The sequence below is a fragment of the Lissotriton vulgaris genome, chromosome 2_2 (assembly GCF_964263255.1).
Source record: "Lissotriton vulgaris chromosome 2_2, aLisVul1.2, whole genome shotgun sequence".
NCBI lineage: Eukaryota > Metazoa > Chordata > Amphibia > Caudata > Salamandridae > Lissotriton > Lissotriton vulgaris.
Window position 1 is genome coordinate 209,990,184 of NC_141688.1, and position 23,212 is coordinate 210,013,395.

At 47.3% G+C, this 23,212-nt stretch overlaps 1 protein-coding gene across 4 annotated transcripts in view; it reads left to right on the forward strand.

Moving 5' to 3' along the window:
- LOC147729254 (uncharacterized) overlaps positions 1 to 23,212 on the forward strand; it is a 690,765-nt gene that overhangs the window by 101,592 nt on the left and 565,961 nt on the right. For all 4 annotated transcript variants that reach the window (XM_086959552.1, XM_086959555.1, XM_086959553.1 and 1 more), the window contains exons 8-9: positions 17,430 to 17,552; positions 19,176 to 19,289. In XM_086959552.1, the coding sequence (XP_086815678.1) occupies positions 17,430 to 17,552; positions 19,176 to 19,289 (237 nt within the window). The remainder of the gene's footprint in view (positions 1 to 17,429; positions 17,553 to 19,175; positions 19,290 to 23,212) is intronic.

Sequence of the window (23,212 nt, forward strand, 5' to 3'; positions counted from 1 at the left end):
GGAATCAAGTCTCGGGGTTGCCCTAACTACTACGGGGACGCCGATAATTTTGCTCACCTGCCGTGAGGGGAACGGCTGCTACTTCTTGCTGCCTCACCAGCGCGAGGGAGACGCCGTGAGGGGAACGGCTGTCGCGCCCACGCCGCAACTTCGACCTCAGCCACCGGGGGGCCCAGAAACTACACCTCCCAGGTGCCCTGGCGACGGAATCACGTCCCTGACGCCACCTCTGCGCCCGGAGGCGCCACAAAAGAGAGGAGCGCCAAGCGCCCTGTGGGACGCCGATAATTTTGCTCACCTGCCGTGAGGGGAACGGCTGCTGCTTCTTGCTGCCCACCAGTGCGAGGGAGACGCCGTGAGGGGAACGGCTGTCGCGCCCACGCCGCAACTTCAACCTCAGCCACCAGGGGGCCCAGAAACTACACCTCCCAGGTGCCCCGGCGGCGGAATCACGTCCCTGACGCCACCTCTGCGCCCGGAGGCGCCACAAAAGAGAGGAACGCCTCTCGCCCCGCGAGTCGCGCGCGTGAGCGCCCGGGGCTAAGCCCGGGCAAAGGGCGGGCACTCTGTGGCCCTCAGCGGTCAGAGGAGACTGGACTGGGCCAGGGACTCTACACCATTTTAATTGGACCTTCATTGTGCTGCACGTGAGACTTTATTTCATATATTTCTGACATTTCTTATGAGTAAGTAGTGGTTATTCCTGTGTGTAAGCTGTGTGCCATCATTGTCTAAAATGTCTAAATCCAAAACGGATAAAGCTGTAGTGGGTCCCGCCACCCTGGACAGCTATTTGGTTAAGAAAGTAAACCAGTGGATCTTTAGGGAAGGGCACTGTGATAGTGGACCTACCAGAATTGTCTCCCACTAGTATGACCTTAGACGTTGAGGCAAACTCGGGTGGTGTTACTGTAGTAGAACCACCATTGCCCATTATAGTGAGTGTTGAGGTTCACTCAGATCAACACGCCCTGCTAAGCGAGGACACGGGTATGCCAAATGAGGCCCAGCCTGAAATCAGGCCGATGAGAACTTGTAGGACAGCTCATCAAAAAGAGGTGGGGAAGCATAACGCTAAATCTAAAAAAAAGGATGGGAAGGTACCTCTTAGCCCTGCCATAACCCCTTTTGTATTTACAGGAAATAATGACAATGGTCCTAACTTGAACTCTGATCAGTTTGCCTCTGTCATTAAAAATCTAGAAGCAAAACTAACTACGAAGATAGAGGAGTTAATTAAACCACTAACCAACAAGATTGAGACTCTGGTCACAGAAGTGGCCAGGTTGGGTGGTTTGTTATCTACACATCTGAGTGCACCAACTAATGGTAGCGCATATTCGGGTGGAAAAGGGCAGGAAGTAGTGAAAGCCTAAGACCAGCTGAACAAGGGGAAGGGGAATACTGTTGCAACAGCTGCCATTGGGACTGAAGCATCAAATCCATCGGCCGCCCCTGTGGCAGCTGTTCCGCGGACACAACCTAATATAGCCTCCCAAAGTGGCAGAGCCCTTAGACCTCCTAGGTATAATCGATACCTAAATTTACCACCAGATTGTGCACCGTTTGTGGCAGTATAAACCAATGTTCCACCTTGTGGTACCCATCCCGCCTCTCCTTATGATGAATCCCACGCCTCTTTAAAAAATAAGGCAGTGGCGTGGCTTAATAAAAATTGTGGCTTTCCCATTTCCTACTCAGAACAGATAATGGCAGTATGTATGTATGTATGTATGTATGTTCTTATATAGCGCTCGACTTACCCTAGAGCATCTCAGCGCTTGCATTGGGAACTCATCCTGGCTTTTCCCTGTGAGATAACCCGTACTGGGTATCCCCAAGGTGAAAGCCAGGCATCCCGCCCCAGGGGGGCCGTTGTGGAGATTAAGCAAGCTTATTGCCCAGAGCTCCATAGTGTGAACTCGTGCTTAGAGTGGGCACCGAAGCGAGAATTATCGAGTCCGTGGACAATTGGGCTCAAGACCCTGCCGCGTCGGGAATCGAACTCTGGTCCCGGGTCTGACCTCTGCTTCAGGGTATGGCTCCTCTAACCAGTGAGCCACACTTCTCCACTCTCCAGTAAGGCGTGTAAATTGGGTAGGCGCTTCCAAAAAGACGGGCAGTGGGGATTGCATAGTTATAAACTTTAAACATCCCCAGCATGTAGCAACTGTCCTTTTGAGAGCCTCCTCACTAGTCTATAATGAGAATAGCATTTGCGTGCGCCCACTGGAATACTTCTACGCACATTTATGCAAACCCACACCCCAACAAAGACCAATTAGGCGGGTGTTTGAACCACAGACACCAGTCCAGGACGCACAATTTATATACAACATCACCAATTCCTGTGGTTCAAGTGGTTTGAACGAAACCTACAACAGGATTAATAGTGCTTGCCGCTATCAGTATGGGTCTAATGTTAACACACAGAACAGGTACGAAGTGCTATCTGGGCTTGAGCTGTGTGACTGACAGGAGGCACCTGCGGCTCAGGGCACTGTGGCTACAGGTGAATCTATCCATATAGAAAACCCTCAGGTTATAGCATCAGGATGTCATGTTGTTTCATGGAACATTGCAGGCCTGGCTGCCAAAATGTCTGATGAAAATTGGGTTACCTATATAAAACAATTTATGATCATCTGCCTCCAAGAAACATGGGTGGTGGGTGTGATCTTTTTCTGGAAGGGTACAAGGCCTTCTATGTGCCAGCCACACCTTCGATAAGGGGTAGGCCTAAGGGGGTGTGAGAAATTGGCCTGATATATAATGTTCACTATTCTAGTGAGCACTTTGTATCAGTCCAAACAACCCTTATTGATGATTGGTTGTAAGTCAACCTTATAGACCAGCTATCCTAGTAGCATGGATACGAGCAGTCTTCGGGCTAAACTCTAGAGGGCGTGTTAAGCCAGCTGTTATACCATCACATATACCCCTTGAACACCAAGTGAAATGACACCACACAAGTGTTATGAAAATAAACAGTATATTTATTTAGATCACAACAGCCCTGTTCTCTTTATGAGGACAGGGTACTAAGCACCCAACAAAACTCTTACGAAAATTCTATAAGTTGCACAATTTACACAAATGCCCGAGGGGCACGAAAAACCATATACTACAAAAGTGGAATGCGAAATTACTAGCAGGTAAGTACTAATCTCATGTGGTTTGGAATCGCTAGGACTGGCCTACTGAACCTTCAGATTACTAGCAGGAGGCCTAGGGGACTCGGGTGCAGAGTGTGCACTCTCACGCGGGATGCGGGACAAAGTCTATGGAGGCTAGTAAAAGCAAAAGTTAGTGTTCTCGGGCGAACCCGACAAGGTAGGTCAAAAACGATAGTGGATCTAGGCACTTAGAGAGTTATTCTACGCTGGAGCACCGGGGTACTCTGTTTACCAAGCCCAGGGGCTGCGGCTGCATAGGGTTCAAGTGTCGTCGGAAACCCTCGTTGACGAACCAGGAGCCTGAAAGAAGAAGTTGCTGGCAGGCGACCAGTGGAGAAGTTCGAAGTGATCCAAGCCTGGATCGGAGATGGAAGACACCTGTAAGCAGAGGGGACCAAGTTCTGAATCACTAGCCAGTGATTAGATGGGCACCAGGATGGCACCGGATGGAGTCACCTCGACCAGGTGAGTGGGCGACGCTGGGCTTTGCAGTCTCACGGACCAGGAGGCGTTGTCGGCGACCAGGATGGAGGTGCGAGCTGTCCCACGATGGTTGCTACTGTCGACGTCGCTGGACCCAGGATTGGGGCAACAAGTCTTGGCAAATTCAAGCCCACGCGGTGGACTCAAGATGGCGTCTGGAGTGGGCCAGGAGGGTCCGGGGTGCTCCTCTTTTGGAGGGGAGCAAGGGCCAGTCTGGAGCAACCAGACTAGCAGTGTTGATGTCGTCGTTCGTTGCCGGGAAGGCCACAAGCCAGCGGGCTAGTAGCCAGACAACGCGGTGAGCAGCAAAAAGCAGAAGGGCCCCACGCAGATCTCGTGGATGCTGGGGGGCTGGACTTCGGTGCTGGAGCTGCTCAGGGTCGGGGCTTCTCGGACCCCAAAGCACTCACTCGAGGATCCCTCGGCGGTCGTGCTGGATAGAAGTCGTGCACTTCTGATGATGGCCGGTCCCTCGAGGTCTCGTCGCACCTACGGTTCTCAGCTTAGCTGTAGAGGTAGGTAGAGGTCAGAGGTGCCAGGGAAGCCGGGTCTTGTCGTGCTGGTCAGTCGGATTCCGGAGGAAGGACGTGCAGCAAACCGCAGTGTTCTTAGATGGTGCCTGCGGGTGCAGGGTGACTACTCCTTAGTCACAAGGGAGAAATCTTAGGAAGAAGTCTTGAGTTTCTTTCGTAGAAAGTAGTTTCAGGATTCAAAGATGATCTAATTTGGAAGGGGGCCCGCTCCTACCTTTATACTAAGGAAAGGGGCTGGCACGCGACTAGGTCCTGCCCATGGGTGGGACCAGGAAGGGGGGTAGTTACACCCCTCTCCCATGCCGGACTTTCCCTAGCTCAGGGGCTGGTGTGCCCCTGGAACTGGTTCTAGCCGGCAGATGCATAGTGAGCACCGGGGTGCCACTTGCAGTCACCTTCCTCTAAAGCCCTGCCTACCCAGGATACACAAAACCCTGTCTGGGATGGTGCTAGCACCGCCCCTGACAGGAAACCCTTTGTCCAAGCTCCCCTCGCTGGAAGGACTCCCAGCTGCAGGGGGTCAGACTTGTGTCTGTGGTGGCAGCATCCATTTTGTGATGCTGAGGCTCGAGTTAACTTTAACCGGGGTTCACAGTTACATACATGTCGTGTACCTCTAGAAGGGTGGAATGCTAACCCCGTCGCCAGAATTTGCGAGGGGTTAGTATTCCAATTCGTATGACACCTTACTCGACATGTTTTGATAAAGCGATACCAGAGATAGCATATAACCGCGAGGATTATAATGCACTTAAGAGTATATGGTATGCGTTATCATGGAACAGCTATTAGGACTTGGTTCCGCAAGCTGCAAAGGGCTCAGCTCATGCCAGAGCACCATCTCACACGATTCCAAGCACTCTGCCTTCAGGATTGTCAAGGCCTGCCATAGGAGTGACTGATAGGAATCTGTGTGTCCATTTTAGGGTTAGATATAGGTATACTATATCTAAAGCAAAGGGTGATTACACCACCTTACCCCAGCTGTCGTGCAGCCAGTTGTGTCAGATTTAGATGGCCAGCCAGGGGTGGCATAATACATGCGGCAGCCCCTGGTAGGCCCTGGGTACACCTATGCCCTGAGTTACAGGGTCTGATAAGGTGGCCCAGTACCAATTGGATAATGCACCTAAGGTACATGGAATCCATTTTACAGAGCGAGCAGTAGGCCTGGGGTCCTGATTGGCAGGGTCCCAGGCCAACTAAGTCGGAAAACCAGCAAAACACCAGGCAAAAAGTTGGGGGCAACCATAGTCAGGTATCCACCTTCCTACACAACCCCCCCCCCCCCCCCCCCCCCCAAACGAAAAGAGATAAGGCTATCCTTGACCAGGTAAGCCTATATTGCCTGAGTGGCCATATGAGGTGGTACATACACTGGCATTGTTACCCCCTGTTTCATGGTCCACTAAGCAACCCCTCTCACCCTAAGGGTATCTGAGGGTCTCCACTATAGGGAATCACTACCTGTGGTGTGCTTTGGCAAAGTAAAAGACTGGCGTGGGAATGGAGTACTGAAGTGAGACTCCACTACTGTTGGGCTCAACTTCCTCCAATCGCTATCCACCATATGTGCCTTTCTTTCCAGTACTGAGTTGCTATGAGCTCTCAGGGTCAACCTCTGGCTACCTAAAGCTGGAGGCTGAGTCCCTCTGTTTGGCTTACTGGAGGGACAGGTCAGGCTTGGGGTTTTTAGGCCCCAGGTTTGGCTGTGCCCAGCAGTGTCCAGCTGTGGGAGTTCCCTAACTAAGTTTAAGGGGTATCCCTCAGGAGTGTGTTTTATTTTCACTTGGCTAGGACTACTAGCTTCAGTGATCCTAATCTGCTGATTGGGAAGTTATTTTGGACAGGGGGCCCTTTGGGGTCCACCACTGGCCTCCCTGACCTTTACAGCCCTGGGCTGATTGAGGTAGGGTAGAGAGGTGCAGGCTGCCTGCTCCAGACTGGGTCCCACCTGGGAAGGGTCCACTGCCATCAGGGACTCTGTCAGGCTAGGCCTGACTACCTCTGGGGCAGTTCCTTCACCAGGGGTACAGTCAGTTCGCTGAGGAGGCTGGCTCTCACCTAGTGTCTGGGAGGGGGAAGACTTTTCTTCCTCCTCAATGCTCTCTGTTTGGGTGGAGTGATCCATTGTTTCAGGCTCCACAACCCCACTATCTGTCTGAGTAGAGGCTTAGACCATTTCAACCTTGCCAACCTTTTCAGGAGGGCACTCAGTCTGTGTGTGGGCTGTGACTGTCTCAGCCCTCCTATCCTGTTCAGGAAAGTCTGTCTGAGCCTGGGCAGTGGCTACCACTGCTCTTCCAACCTTTTCAGGGAGGAATTGTGCTTGGACTGGGGCTGTAGCTATTACTGCCCCACTAACCTTTCTGGGTAGGCCTCTCATTCTGGAGTGGGTTTCTTGCTCCACCTCAGCCCATGCTGAGAGTTCCAGGTCATTCCCCAGTAAGCAATCTACAGGTAGGGTGTCTGTCACTGCCACTCTCATGGGCCCTGTGACATTACCCCAGCTGAGCTCGACTACTGCCATGGGATGCCTTCTTTTCACTCCATGAACGTCTGTTATCTGATAAATGAAACCAGGGGTCAGATTAGCAGAGGGGACCAGATGGTCAATCACCATGGTAATGCTGGCCCCTGTGTCTCTGTATGCCTCAACTTTCTGACCATTGATAAAGGGCTCTTGCCAAAACAATACATAATTCAAAACCAGGTAAGCGTATCCAGTATACTTGAAAGAATCCCTAAAAGAACCCTCCAAATAAGTGATATCAATGGCATATAATGAACGATGACTTATTGTCATTTTTGCAGTGCGCTTTCAAGTCTGGAGTGACTGCTCGTAATTTTCCCAACTTGGAGGCAGTGTTCATACTCAATCAAGGTAATTGACAACGTTCAACATGGCAACATACTAGTAACTATCAGACAGTCCGCACTGGGTATACTGATGTTGCCTTAAATTAATTCTAGGTATTACCTGCCAAGTCCACATAAGAAATAACGTCTCCATTACATGGACCAAGATATGTTTTCAAGTCTGGAGTGACTGCTCGTAATTTTCCCAACTTGGAGTCAGTGTTCATACTCAATTAAGGTAATTGACAACGTTCAACATGGCAACATACTAGTAACTATCAGACAGTCCGCACTGGGTATACTGATGTTGCCTTAAATTAATTCTAGGTATTACCTGTCAAGTCCACATAAGAAATAACGTCTCCATTACATGGACCAAGATATGTTTTCAAGGTAAAAAGATGCCCTTGTAATATCAGCTACCATTGGTGGAATTAAGTACCACGTGATTTGGATATATTCTAGATCCCATTCCATTTTGTCTCCGCAGGATTCCTGTCAAGATGTGGTGAATTCGGATCACCCAACTAACGTTTTCTCTACTACAAAGGGTAAGAGGAACTGCCATACCCCATGTGGGGATAGGCTGCATCTTTACACCACGGATAATAATTCAGAATTACTTTTGTTTTTAGGGTTATTCAATATTCCCTGGTTGCCTCGTTTTTGCTCTTTGTCCTGATGAAGATTCGCAATCCCCAGGTCCAAATCACCGTTTGGGAATAAGTCGAGTCGAAACGTCGACATTTTCAATATATACACCTTAGACCAGTGTCTCTCCAACATTGTAGACAGTGCAAGACTGTGGACATTTATACGTGAATACTACAATGTTGTTGATTACAATTTAAATGAATTTATCTTTTTTGGCTAGGTGCTCAATACTGCTAATTTTGAATGTTTGTATTCAGTATTGATTGTTAAAATTATAAATTTATCTCTTTTTCACTATTGTGCAATTTCTCTTCTTCACCTCACTTGCTCGCCCCCTTGAATCACACTTTCCCTTTGCACTTTCCCGTCTTGGGGCAACTTATATGTTTTTGTTGACAAAATTATGCAAAATATGAATACAAAAATTAAACAAGAATATATTTTTCTAAAAACCGTGGAGTAAGGTTCTTTTCAAAGATCTAGTCTTTGATTTACAGATAGCAGACTAATCAAAGGTGCTTTTGTTTTGAACATTTATTCAATTTCTGATTTGATCAATGTACTTCAATCTATAGGTCTAGGACCACTGTTTGTTTATATCTCTAGTTACCCAGGTCCATACCTTAAGGGTTACCCCATTCTCGTAATGGTAATCAATAACTAAGGCAGATAGAAAATAATCAAAAAGTAGGGGTACCTGGAGAATGTGCCTGGGGGACTGTACAAGACAATACATATTGAGGGGTGATTATTGGGGAGTCCAATTTTATTACAATATTCTCTGCCATTGTGATTGGTGAGGGAGTAAGATTGGTGAAGGTGAGATGCTTTTTTTAATAATTGCGGCTACCCCTCTGCCTTTTTCCCCTGAGGTATGTTGTAGTTGATTAAGTAATAATTCTTCATGAGTGCTGCTAAGATGTCAAGCATAGACCTCTGTTTACCAAGTTTCCATTAGTAACAATTGTCGGGGGATTCAGAATCGAGATTATAAAATACCTCAAGTTGAATGTTTGATCAACGTCCGTGTATTGAGATAGACGATGGATAAATCTTTTGCTGTGGGCTTGGACGTTTGTGTTCTATTCTCTGCATTAGTTTTAAATGTTTGCAGACTCTGTCTGTATAATATCTGACTGTTTACATTTTAAAATATCTAAATTGTCAAGTTTTTACAGGAAGTTTTCATATGAGATCAGGATCTAAGATTATTTGAGGAATATTCCAGATTTTGGCCATAGTGACTGGACCTGAACCCGGCTGGACGCCGCTGGGTGCAGGCAGGCTTGACTTTGGCGTATCTGCTGTGTGCGACTGCCAGCCATTTTTTAGCCGTGAGGGAAGAGAGGTAGGAATTGTCTTTGGACCGTATTTGGAAATGCTCTTAATGATTTAATCTCTTTTTCTAGTTTTTGTAGTTTGGAATTAGCTTCTTTGTTCCTGTTTTATCTAATTTTTATTGGAGTACCTCTGATAGTGGCCTTAAGAGTCTCCCACCTGGTTAATTGGGAATAATCTGCTTCGAGATGACCGTTTAGGAAATTCTCAATTGATGAATGTATCTTCATAACATTTTCAGGGGATGTTAGTATTTCATCATTCAGATCCCAGCGAGTGTTTTGGGATTAGTTTTAAAGCCGATTAGAGACACGGTTACACAAGGCTGATCTGAGATTAGTCTAGGCTCGATAGATGTTTGATCAATGTTATGAGTGTGGTCGCCCTCATAATATAATCAACAAGGGAGTATGAAGAGTGTATAATCTTTTACTTCTGGGTATTGTAGTCTCCTCGCGTCGTTTAAATTACATTTTTTGCAGAGGCAGTCCATATGTTTATGCGTTTTAAGAGGGTAGTACCGACATGTAGAGTTCTTATCAATAGTAGGGTCAAACTGGAGGTTAAAGTCACCCTCTAAAAGAAGGAGTGATTTGTCAGGAATGACTTAAAGGTTTTGTGTCCAGTCAGTCCAGAACGTTTGGTCACCCTTGTTAGGGGCATGTATGTTAGCCACATAAAATTCCAACCCTTTTTAGATCATTTGGAAATAATTCTTCTTCCTTCTGTGTCTGAGGTGGGCGAAAGCGTACTGATTTTGGAAGTGTTTAAGATTATGGTTATTACCTGTTTTAAAAATATATATTTTTCAATTGTTGGGGAACAAGCAACATCAGAGAAACCATTGCGTCGAAGCGAAAGTTCAATGCCTTGGTAGAGTTTACATTCCTGTAGAGGAATGATTTCTCCATATAGTTTACAAGAGTATTCTCTAAGATTTTCTTCTTCATTGGATGTCGGTCTTTTAATGCATCACAGCTCTGGTAATAGCCTCTTAGATTATACCATGCCTCATATTACACCAGGTATTGGATGCTAGCTAGGCATACATTTTTCTAGGCCTGGAACTAACACATGAACCGTTAGTTCCAGGACTAGAATGACCTGTGAGTAGTTTTGTGCACACCTGCAAACGTATCCTGTTAAACGGTATTCACCAATTCCTCTCAAATCTCTTGACACACTGGGAAAGGTTGAGATTTGCACCACAGAAAAGGCCGAATTCCTTATTTACTCCAGAGACCAGCTCCTTAAAATTCAGCAATAGGGTAATACTGCAGCCTATCTCCCCCTCAGCTTGGGAGAACCCTTGATTGATAACATCACTGTTTGCCCTGTTTGCAACTTTCAGCCCACCTCCATGGCATTTGGCTTGACAGTACCTCAGGATGCCTCTCTTCCTACTTGGTCAACCAAGAATACCCACTCTGAATTTCGCATTCATGCCAGAAGGCTTACCAAATATTAAATTGTGATCTCTGACTTTATTGCTCATCAAGGAGTTTGTTCACCTCACAGACCCCTATCATGGAAAGCAAAACCTTACCCTCTTGGGAGATTTTAACTTTCATTTTGACAGTGACTTTTGTAAAGTCTTGCAGGTATTCAAAGATACGATTTCATGTTGTGGTCATGCACAGTTAGTAAGGACATATACTTATTATGCATGACATATTCATGGCAATATTTTCCCCAATGACCATTCTCTTTGGGTTGATGAACCTCTTCCCCTCACTTGGTCTGGCCACCATGCTGTGCCTTTTTCCCTTTCCTTTCACTTCACACATGACCCTGCTCCGAGGGTTATCAATAAGGTGTTTAAAAGAAATTCGAAAGGTATAAGTAATGAATCCTTTTTATGGGCTTTTAACAATCGAATCTAGACCATAATGCCACTGATTTGGCAGCTGCAGAGCATTCGACTTGGCTTACAGCAGCTACCACCCTCTTAGCCCTAAACCCCGGTCGACTCCCCAACTACGCCCAAGCCGCTCCTGGACACACCCATGGACCCTTCTCCTGCAACTCCTGCAAGTTCGTCGGCACCAAGAACAATTCCTCATCCACGAACACACAACAGATATCTGACTCCAACCACCTAAAATGCATTCTGCTCAACACCCGCTCGGTCCACAGACACGCCATTGACCTCTGGAACCTTCTAGACACCATTTCTCCTGACGTCGCCTTCCTAACAGAAACATGGATGAACGCCTCCTCAGCCCCAGACGTCACAATTGCCATCCTGGAAGGATACAAGATCATCCTTAAGGACCGCACCGACCAAACAGGAGGAGGCATGTTATGTTATGTTATGTTATTTAATCTTTTCTATAGCGCTCGGCTACTCAAAAAGAGTGTCCCGGCGCTTTATAGGAGAAAGAGAGAAGGAACTGCGACATACTAACATAAAACTAGATAAAAAATAGAAAAAGAGTCAGCCAGAAAATTTGCGAAGGACAGGCTACTGAGTAAACAGCCAAGTTTTAAGGCCCTTCCTAAAAGCCAGCAGGCTAGAGGCTCCCCGCAGAGCCAGCGGCAGAGAGTTCCACAGCTGTGGTGCCAGCAGTCCAAAAGAGCGGCCACCGAGGCGCGCTTTCTTAATCCGTGGGACAACAGCCAGGTACAGGGATTCCGACCTCAGAGACCTGGTCGGTTGATAAAAGACCAGTCTCTTTTGGAGGTACTTAGCTCCCCCCTTGTGAAGAGCTTTGTAGGCCAAGGTCAACGCCTTAAAGGCGATCCGCTTGCGGATGGGAAGCCAGTGCAAAGTTGCCAACAGGCCCGAGGCACTGGAACGCCTACTAAGACCGAAAATTGCCCTGGCAGCGGCGTTCTGCACCACTTGAAGCCGCTGCAGCAAGTACTCTGGAAGGCCCAGGTAAAGAATGTTGGAATAATCCAACCTGGACCCGATCAGAGCCTGGACTGTCAGCGTCCTGTGTTCCTCGGAGAGCAGGGGAAGAAACCTCCGCAGCATCCTAAGGATGCCAAAGCAGGTGCCCGACAACCCCAGGATCTGGGATTTCAAGGTTAGCCTGTTGTCCATCTTAACCCCCAGATTTTTGGCAACCTGAGAGGAACAAGATGGAGGGAACATATTCATTGGCATCGCTATCGTCCATAAGAATTCCATCCGCATCTCAACCAGCTCAGACGTCAACCTTGCCAACGCCGAACACCTTCACTTCCAGATCCACACCGACCCCAAGACCACACTTAGAGGCACCCTCCTCTACCGACCTCCAGGATCCCGCGCACAATTCCGCGACGACATCACTGACTTTATCACCTCTCACGCCCTCCCCTCCGAGGATTACATTCTACTGGGAGACCTCAACTTTCACCTGGAAAAGAGCGATGACCGCAACGCCACCACCCTTCTGGACAATCTCGCCAACCTCGGACTCAAACAACTTGTCACTACCCCCACCCACATCGCAGGTCACACACTCGACCCTATCTTCACCTCCAGAAAACATGTCTCCTTCAGTCACACCACAACCCTACATTGGACGGACCACAGCTGCGTTCACTTTATCTACAATAAGACCACAACTCACAACCATCCTCAACCTTCTCTGCGAAGAAGCTGGAACAAAATCACCACTGACCAGATCTCCTCATCGTTTCTTCAAAACCCCCGTGTCCACTTCTCAAACCCCGACCAAGCAGCCATTAACCTCACCCAATGGCTATCCAACAGCGCTGACATCCTAGCACCATTGAAAAAACGTCAAATCAAACTAGGCAGCAAAAACGCCTCCTGGTTTAACGATTATCTTAAGAAATCGAAGAAACTCTGTCGCTCCTTCGAGAAGGCCTGGAAAAAAGACCCAAACACCAGCACCAGGGACGCCTTCAAAAACGCCACCCGCATACACCACCAACTAATCCGATCTGCCAAGAAAGCCGCATTCAAAGACTGACTAGAGAACAACGCCCACAACAGCAAGGAATTATTCAACATCGTCAAAGAATTCACCAACCCCTCAGCCAACTCCAACGACATCACCCCCTCTCAAGCCCTCTGCGACTCCCTAGCTTTGTTCTTCCACAACAAAATAGCAGACATCCACAACAGCTTCGACAACCATCCCGGAGACCAACCCACCCAACATTCTGCAGGACCTTCACCCCCCTTGAACATCCTTAATGACTGGAACCCACTGAGGACACCATCCGCCTGATGAACTCCATCCACTCAGGATCCCCCACAGACCCATGCCCTCACCACATCTTCAACAAAGCAGACTCCATCATAGCACCACACCTCCGAGACGTCATCAACTGCTCCCTCAACTCCGCCACCTTCCCGGAAAGCTGGAAACACGCCGAACTCAGCGCCCTTCTGAAAAAACCCACAGCTGACCCCACCGAACTCAAAAACTACCGCCCCATCTCGCTCCTCCCATTCCCGGCCAAAGTCATCGAGAAAGCTGTCAACAACCAGCTCGCCGCCTTCCTCGAAACCAACAAATCCCTTGACCGCTCACAGTCCGGCTTCCGAGCCAAACACAGCACTGAGACCGCGCTCAGCGCAGCAACAGACGACATTCAAACTCTACTGGACAATGGAGACACAGTCGCCCTCATCCTCCTCGACCTCTCCGCAGCCTTCGACACAGTCTGCCATAGCACCCTTCTACAGCGCCTCAAAAACATCGGAATCCAAGGAAAAGCACTGAAATGGATCACCTCGTTCCTCACCGGAAGAACCCAGAGAGTCCGCCTCCCACCATTCAAGTCAGAGGCCACTGAAGTCATTTGCGGCGTACCTCAAGGATCCTCACTCAGCCCCACCCTCTTCAACGTATACATGAGCCCCCTCGCGGCCATCGCACGCCAACACAACCTCAACATCATCTCCTACGCTGACGACACTCAACTGATCCTCTGACTCACCAAAGACCCTAACACCGCCAAAACCAACCTACATGAAGGAATGAAAGAAGTTGCCGAGTGGATGAAGCACAGCCGTCTGAAACTGAACTCAGACAAAACAGAAGTCCTTATCTTAGGTACCTCCCCCTCCGCCTGGGATGACTCTTGGTGGCCAGAGGCCCTTGGAAAAGCACCCATCCCGACGGACCACGCACGGTACCTGGGCGTCATCCTGGACTCCTCACTCTCTATGAACAGACATGTCAGCGCCGTCTCCTCATCCTGCTTCAACATTCTTCGCATGCTCAAAAAAACATTTCGCTGGATCCCCACCGAAACCAGAAAAACGGTCACCCATGCACTGGTTACAAGCTGCCTGGACTACGGAAACACCCTATACGCCGGTACCACCGCAAAACTCCAGAAAAAACTCCAACGCATCCAGAACGCATCAGCAAGACTCATACTAGACATACCGTGAAAGACCACATCTCCAGTCACCTGAAAAACCTCCACTGGCTCCCGGTCAATAAGAGGATTACTTTCCGCCTCCTAACCCACGCACACAAGGCACTCTACGAACTTGGACCCGAATAACTCAACACACGACTTTCCTTCTACACTCCCCCCCCCGCCAGCTACGATCCTCCAACCAAGCCCTTGCTACCGTACCTCGCATCAACAAAACCACCATGGGAGGCAGATCCTTCTCCTACCTGGCAGCTAAAACCTGGAACTCACTTCTCACTCACCTCCGTCTCACTCAGAATCACCTAGCATTCAGAAAACAACTTAAAACCTGGATATTCGACAAGTAATTCCCACCCTTCCTCAAGCGCCTTGAGACCCTCTGGGTATGTAGCCCGCTATATAAATATTCTGACTTGACTTTGACTGTAATCGTATGGCAAAATTCTTTCATTCCAATTTTATTTACATTCACTCTTCCTTGGACAGTCTTAATTCTGAGCCCTCCACCTCTTCCCAAAAGACTAATTACACAGCCTCTAGCCCTCCACAGACTAAGAATAGGTATTACTGTCTTTCTGCTTTTCTCCATCTAACCCATCAGCTGACCGAACAGCTTCTACGAAGAGTTAAATCAGGCTCCCCACTTGAACCTTGCTCTCCCAAACTGATGCATTTAGGAGGGGACATCAATATTTCCTACCTCACAGCAACTCTCAATCAGGCTATTTCCTCCGGATGCCATCCTCAAAGCTGGAAAACTGCGACTGTTAAGCCTCTCCTTAAAGAATCCAACTTGGACCCCTCTGAATTGAAAAACTATTGGCACATTACTTTGCTACTCATTCCCGCCAAGACCCTGGAGAAACATCTAAATGCCCAGTTGATGACTTATTTGGAACAACATCTGCTGAACATTTCTCAGTATGGATTTAGAAGTAACGATGGGACCGAGACGGCACTAATAACTTCAGTCAATAATATCTTCTACATGATTGATGCTGGTCAGGCGGTGGTGCAGATTCTGTTGAACCTATCCCCGGCCTTCACACCATCTCTTCCATCATAATGATTGATCGCCTGCAGGAAATTGGGGTCACAGACTTTGCCTGTCATCCTTTCTGACCTAGTAGCCACTTTCTGTGGGTGTCAGCAGGGTTCATCCCTGAGCCCAACTTTGTTTGATATATGTCCCCCCGCTGGCCAAACTGATTAGATCCTTGGGCTTCAGGTGTTATCCTATGCTGACGACACACAAATAATTCCATCACAAAGGACATAGAGGCCTCCACCAACAATTTTAACAACTGCATTCATGCTGTGGCCACCTGGATGGTAACAAATTACCTCTGACTGAATGGGGACAAAACCGAGGTTTTGATCTTTGGTAGCCAACAATTTATTTGAACCCATTCTTGGTGGCCAGAAAGGCTGTCCCAGCCCTGCTGACTCCGCAAAGAATCCTGGTGTCTTGGTTGACAACAATCGGTCCTTTAATCTTCAGGTCAGTACAACAGTATCATCATGTTTTTGGGTGATTAAGGACCTTAGGAAGGTGTTTCCGTTTCTTTCTCTTCCAGCGCGTAAACAAGCGGCTGTTGCACTGATTATACCCAGGACGGATCATTGCAATGCGCTCTACCTGGACATTAATAAGATAGCCATTGACAAGTTGTAGCTTGTCCAGAATGCTGCAGCAAGACTCTTTGGATCTTCCTAAATAGCAGTCTCTGCTACTATTCGTAAACTGCAATGGCTCCCTGTGCTTGGACACCTTCACTATGAGATCCTTTTGCATAGAATTCTGGACTTGCAACTGATCAGCACGGAGTCACCTGGTTGTTTTTCAAAACTGGTGCTACAGTGAGGTCAGACACGGCTTAGCATTATAAACTGTGTTAGTTTATTGCTATCTCATACTACTAGTGAATACTATCCAGTCTATTGGGTTCCATTATCTTTTGTATGCTGAAATCCAAACCTTCTGCTTGTGATGTACTTTCTTTTGTCAAGGATCTTTCTTGCTAGAGGGAAGATCTTTGGCTCTACTATTAAGAATAATACATACATCTGGTTGCAGAGGGTGATAGATTGAAACTTTGTTTTCTGGCCCCTCTGTTAGCCATTTGTTAGTCAGCCTGGTTTCCACTAGTATCTCAGTGCATTGTTCTCCTCTATACCAGTAACAGTTTTCCAAAATGCTTCATCCATGTATTAAAAATCTGAATTGCTGTAGATATGATTTGTATTGGCAAAAAGATGACATAACTCTTTAGCACTGATGGTCTCAATCCATCTTTCTGTATTAGTTTAAAACCATAAAAGATGTTACATATAACATCTTTTATGGTTTTAACCGAATATAGAAAGATGAATTGAGACCACATATAAATAGCATTACATTACATCACACCAGTTAGTTTGTGTTAAAATAACAAATCCACTGATGGTCCGAATTTGACTACCTAAACAAATTGCCTTCAAGGCCTTATGCATTGTTCATTATGCACATTACAATCAAGGCCCTGAGAAAGTTAAGCATCCCTTTCACAGGAATGTTCCTTCTAGACAGCTGCGTTCTGCTGGTTAACATCTGTTGGTTCCACCCCTACCCTGCAAATTGGAGATGTATTTATTATATGTCATAAAATAGCCAGTCATTTCTTTTTCATGAGGACTTTATGGGTCACATGAAGGCGCGTCACTGCCAAATGCCAGAGAACCTTAATAAGGATATAGTCCCTCATGTAAAACTCTGACCATTATTTCTCTGTAACTACCACACAGGAAATTTGGGATGGGGTAGGTGTGCTACACCCATATCACTTAGATCTCTTCAATGTATGGAAAACATCAACATATGTTCAATCTGCTTAGATTGTTCTTTCCACGTGAGAAAGTTAGAGCATCTTGACTTGTTCGGGCATAATTCTTATTTGCTGGTTTAAAAGAGTGACTAAATGCTGTGTGCAAACTGTTTGTTTATGGCTTAGCACATAAATTACTCATAAATTACTCACCTGGTTGTTTTCAGATCCGCGTGTTTCAAAATATCATCCAGGAAAAAGAGAAGGATCTGCTAGGACAAGCCCAAAATCATGAGCAGGAACTCTTCAGACTGGCAGCAAAATCAGATGCCAGTGCTGATCTTGAACAGGTCTGTTTTATTCATTTGGTATTGTGTACACAGAGCTAGCGTTAACCTGTTGTAAAGGAACAAATACATAAACTCAATATTAAATTTAGCAACTGTACACTGTTCACTTCTCAAAACGGAATTACCCTTTTAAGGCAAGCAGTGACTGCCAGTAACAAGGCAGTGATCAATACATTTCACGTGCTAGATATTGTTAATAGGCTCCCATTGCAGCTTTAGGAATGACTGGCTTCCAGACTCCACAGAGAACAGTCGGAAAATGTGTATTGGGTAGGGAGTAGTCCAGAAAGAAGTTCTGTTTGATAACCACAAATAGAATATCTAACATTAGTCCATAAAGCATGCATAAGAAACCTCAAATTCAGGAGTCTAGAAACAAGAAGTATACTAACCTTCTTTTCATTTTCACCTCTTCAATATTTAGCTTCAGTTGTCATACTGTTCAGTGAATATGTATGCTTGTTGTACAAAGTGCATTGAAATTACTTTTCATATATTGAATGTTTAAATGCATGATTCTTTTTATTTTATCAGTGGTATTGTACACCTTCACTATACGATCCTTTTGCATAGAATTCTGGACTTGCAACTTATCAGCAGGGAATTACCTGGTTGTTTTTCACACTGGCGCTTCAGTTAGATCACTCAGGGCTTAGCATTATAAACAGTGGTAGTAAATTGGTACCACATACTACTAGTGAATACTATCCTGTCTTTTGGGTTCCATTATTTTTTGTATGCTGAAATCCGAACCTTCTGCTTTCATGACTGATGTACTTTTTTTTGTCAGGGATCTTTCTTGCTAGAGGGAAGACCTTTGGCTCGGCTACTAAGAATAATACAGGCATCTGGGTGAAGAAGGTGATAGATTGAAACTTGGTTTTCTGGCACTTCTGGTTCGCCATTTGTCAGTCAGCCTGGCTTCCACTAGTATCTCAATCTATTCTTCTTCTCTTTATACCAGTAACAGTTTTTAAAAATATTTCATCTATTTGTTATCAATCGGATTTACTGCAGATATATTTTATATGGGCAAAAAGAGGACATATTTCCTTAATACTGATCCCTCTGTCTTTCTTTGGTTAAAACCATAAAAGATGGTACATATAGATAGCATTACATTACATCACACCAGTTATTTTCTGTTAAAATAGTAAATCCACTGATGGTCCCATTTTGACTACCTGAGTCAAAGGAGGTGAAATTTAGGGCAGACAATCTTTTTAGCCTTTGTTATACAGCTGCATTAGATGGAAGAGCCATTTCATTCATGACTGTCCAGTCATACAATGTCCCACATAAAAGAAGAGTAAGCCATGCTGCTTTGTTTTGCTGTGCGCTCACACTAGCACTCCTGCTTGGCGCTGCAGACTCAGTTGTATTCATTCTAATGCTCTGAATTGCTTCTTTGGCATTGAATGTTGTACAGAAGTACAGTATAGAAAGGAGCTCATAACGTACTCCTAAGCCATCTGTAGTCTCTTTTCCTTAACAGTTTCACAACTGTATGTTTTTGCACACAAGCAGTTAGATGGTTTAAGCCTCTTTTCTTATTTATTTTACAGAGTTGTATAGTACCAACATTTTTAACACTGCTATTGTCATACTTCTTTTCTCGAACAGCTACTAAAAGCCTTGAAGCAGAAACTACATGAAAAAGAAGAGGTGCTGTTAGGGAAAAACCAAGTTATAGATGTGTTACAAAAGGAATTGGATGTGAAGGATCAGCATTTGAAGGTAAGATGATTTTGCTGTTTGTGAAAGGTTTATCAAAACAGCATTACGATTATGCAGAGAATTCGTGTCGGAGCCTTTGTTTTTTTTTTTCTAAAAAACCTTTATTGTACATTCTCACAAAAACACGGCTGAATGCCTACAACCCCGGGGGGGGGGGGGGGGTCATGTGGTAGAATGTCTAGTACTGCATCTTCATTATAACAGTATAAGATAGACACAATAACACATCTATATTACAGTAAATATGTGTCTCATCCAAGTGTGTCCACTAGTAACATCAGAGTTGCTAGTCAACAGTGATCTTGAGTTCTAGGGCACGTCTCTCAGTGTGTTCCCACCTATCTCCAAGGTGAATCCCAGCTGCGTGCTCGGGGTTCTCTCGCAGGCAGGAAATAAGAATTCGGGATGGTCTGCGGATCATTCATTCTTCAATATCATGTGCGCACAACAATAAAAATGAAGAAACTATAAACTTAATAACCCAGTAATCAAAATAAAACATCCGATATCAAAACAGGAAGGAAGGAGCACAGGTAAAAAGGGGTGGGTATGTGTGGCGTGACGCCAGTGCCAAAAGGCAGCTGATGTGGCATGTGGTGTCGTAGGGAGGGGGAGGGGGTGGTAGCACAGCCGTGATTCTTGTCCGGAAGAGGCATGGCGGGGAAGGTCGTTTACGGAGGGGGGGGGAATGGGAGTCGAGGCGCCGCACACCTGGGGAGGTGCCTAGCCAATGCCCTCCCGCAGGCACGCCATGTGAAAAGTAGTCAGGGTGTCGTCCCATGCTTGGGCAATGGGATACGTGCGGAGCCCCGCTGTTTCCTCCCTGTGTAGAGCCACACTTTCCGCCCGCGCCCAGTTATCAAAAGAAGTGCGCCAGTACGTGGCCTGGGGGGGTTCACTGTTTTTCCAGCGCCTGGTAATGAGCCTTTTTGCCGTTATAAGACCTAGGTCCCAAAACCTAGCCGGGACTTTCGTTTGCTTTGTGCGCTTGTAGAGGCCCAGCAACCAAACCTCCCACGTGTGCGGCAGTCCGCTTCCCGTACCCGCCGCCAATGTGACTGAGACAATCCGCCAATAGCCGTGGAGAGGGGACGACCATAGCATGTGCAGAAAGTCCGCATCCATCAGTTTGCACCTGGGGCATGCTGTCGTGGTGAGGTCAAAGTAGCAGTTTATTTTCTCAGGGGATAAATACGCACAGTGTACAAGGTAATATTGAATTACTTTGAAGCGGGAGTTACGTGGGACATTTAGTGTGCCAGCCAGTACCATTGCCAATTCCTAATCGGTCCAGTCACGTCCCCTGTCGCCGGCCCATTTTTCTCGCAAGCGCTGGGAGGAAAATTGTGTATGCATGTGTAGAGCTTGCGCTAGCCAGTGTATTATATGGGAGCCGTTCCCCATCACATGGAGGTATTGTATCATCAGGTGTGTTGGTGGTTCTTCCGCTAAAGCCCCCCAGGCCTGTGCAAATAGATGGATGATTTTTGCGTGCGTTAGGAATTGGCCGGCGGGTAGTCCCGCACTTGCAGCCTAAGAGAGGCTCCAACGAGTGGGAGCATTTCCTTTGAGCCACGAGGTGCCCCGGGGGTATCAGTTGATTTAGAGCCCAGCAAGGCTCTTGGCAGGCATTATCTCTGAGTCCCCAGAGAGGGGACTCCCATAGAAAGGCGCTGCATTTTCTTACAGAGCCCTGAGAGGCTCCGACCCGGCCTCATTGTTCTTCGAGCCCAGAGTGGCTCTCCAGTTGTTCTGGGGTCCCCCGAGAGGGCCCCCCCCTGCCCACGTACGTGACGAGCCCCGAGAGGCTCAGGGGCACCCCTGTTCTTCGAGCCCAGAGAGGCTCTTGCCCCCACAGTCGTTTTAAGAGCCCAGAGAGGCTGGGACATTTCTTGGTTATGAGCCCTGAGAGGCTCAGGGGCCATTTGTTTCACGAGCCCAGAGAGGTTCAGGAGACAGTCAGTTGGGCAGAGCCTAGAGAGGCTCCCACGTTGGCCCCATCAATTGCACCAGTTGCCCAGCACTTTGTGGGCAACTGCCACGTTTAGGCCCTGACATTGGGACACAGGGACAGTCACAGGTGGTGACTTGTGAGTTTGGCGCAATTGTTATTGTTATGCACCTCTGAATGTACTGTTGATGCATCATGTGTTTTCCCTCCTTACACCTCTGAATGAATGTTATGCAGTGCATCATGTGTTATGTTCTTACACCCCCACAGGTATTGTAATTCTTAGGTGGTTGTTTTCTCCCTAGTACAGGTGGTGCTAGTGAGGTCCTGGTTACCAGTGATTACTGGTTGTGTGCTCTATTTTTATATTATGTGCTACAGTGATTTTACATTCTAAAGCGCTATTTCTAAAAGTGTTACTTCTAAAAGTGCTGATTCCTGACAGTGGTCCAGGTGGCCCTGTCTTGTAAATATCCCCTGTAAATTCTGCCCGTGCCCCTGGCACATTGTGAAGTGTGTGTTTTATCTAATGTGTTTTGGTGTAATACAAAGGCTATTTTTATATATAACCTTGTGTGGAGTTTCCTTTGTGGTGGGCCTTGGGTGTTGTTGCTGGGGTGCGTGCGCAAATACTTAACTCATATCGCCTCCAAGTTTAGCCTTGCTGCTCGCGCCACGTTACCTAGAGGGTGAGCAGGGGTTATCTTGGCGTGTAACTCCCTTGCCCTGACTTGGGAGTGGTGGTCTCTGACTGACTTTGGGGCAAGCCCTGGCCAGCCAGGGATCCCATTTCTAACAGTGGTTCTTCCGCTAAAGCCCCCCAGGCCTGTGCAAATAGATGGATGATTTTTGCGTGCGTTAGGAATTGGCCGGCGGGTAGTCCCGCACTTGCAGTTAGGGTCTCAAACGGCAACAAGGCGCCCTCTGCAAATAGGTCTCCCAAGCTCTCCAGATCGGCCTGCGTCCAGCCGTACAATACCGTTTCCGTGAGTGTGCCACCTTCCCAGGGGGTCCCCAGTAACGGTAGGTTCGGTGCATACTGTGTGATGGAACTCGTAAGCTTCAGGCTCCTCACGTAGCATTTTCGTGACACCGCGAGGTGTAGTTGTTTGGGGCAGCGAGTCCTGGCCAGCGGATGAAACAGTGCATGGATTTGTGCTATCGTCAGAATGGTGACGTCTGTGGCGGTGTCGCCCAGATTCTTCCCACTCAGCCAATAAGCTACCGACTGCAGTTGCGCCGCGATATAGTAGAGTTCCTGGTTGGGGACAGCAAGTCCTCCGTTTTCTGCCGAGGCATAAAGCGTCCTCAGCGCTACCCTGGGCCGCCCAGCACCCTATATCAATCATCTCCTTAGGGTTTCCAGCTCTCTGAATATCCGGATCGGTACATAGACTGGCAGGTTAGCATAAAAATAAAGCAATTTGGGCAAGACAACCATTTTCACCAGCGTTATTCGGCTTGGGACATTGAGCGGGAGAGAGTTCCAGAAGGCAACCTGAGCCCTGATGGACGAGATTGCTCTAAGTAGGTTGCCTTCAAGCAAACCAGTGGGGCTCCCGTAAGTATATATACCTAAATAACGGAAAGTGGTTCAGTGCCAAGTGAGTCGTTCACCCAATACCATAATATCGCTTTCCGGCGTATCTGTATCAAAAGAATAGACACCTGATTTCGCCCAGTTGACTTTGAGTCCCGACACCTCCCTGAAGGCGCGGAGTATGTCAGCAATCACCTGCGGGAAGCGGTTCAGGTCTCTGATATAGAGGAGGAGATCATCCGCGTAAAGTGACACCGCGTGGACCCCGTCGGCTAGGGGAATGTCCCAGTCCTCGCCGGAGGCGCGGAGGTGTGCCGCCAAGGGTTCCATCATTAGGGCGAAGATTAGGTGAGAAAGGGGGCACCCCTGTCTGGTGCCCCTGCGCACTTTTATTGGATCTGAGAAGAGCCTGCCTGTGCGAACACGTACAAC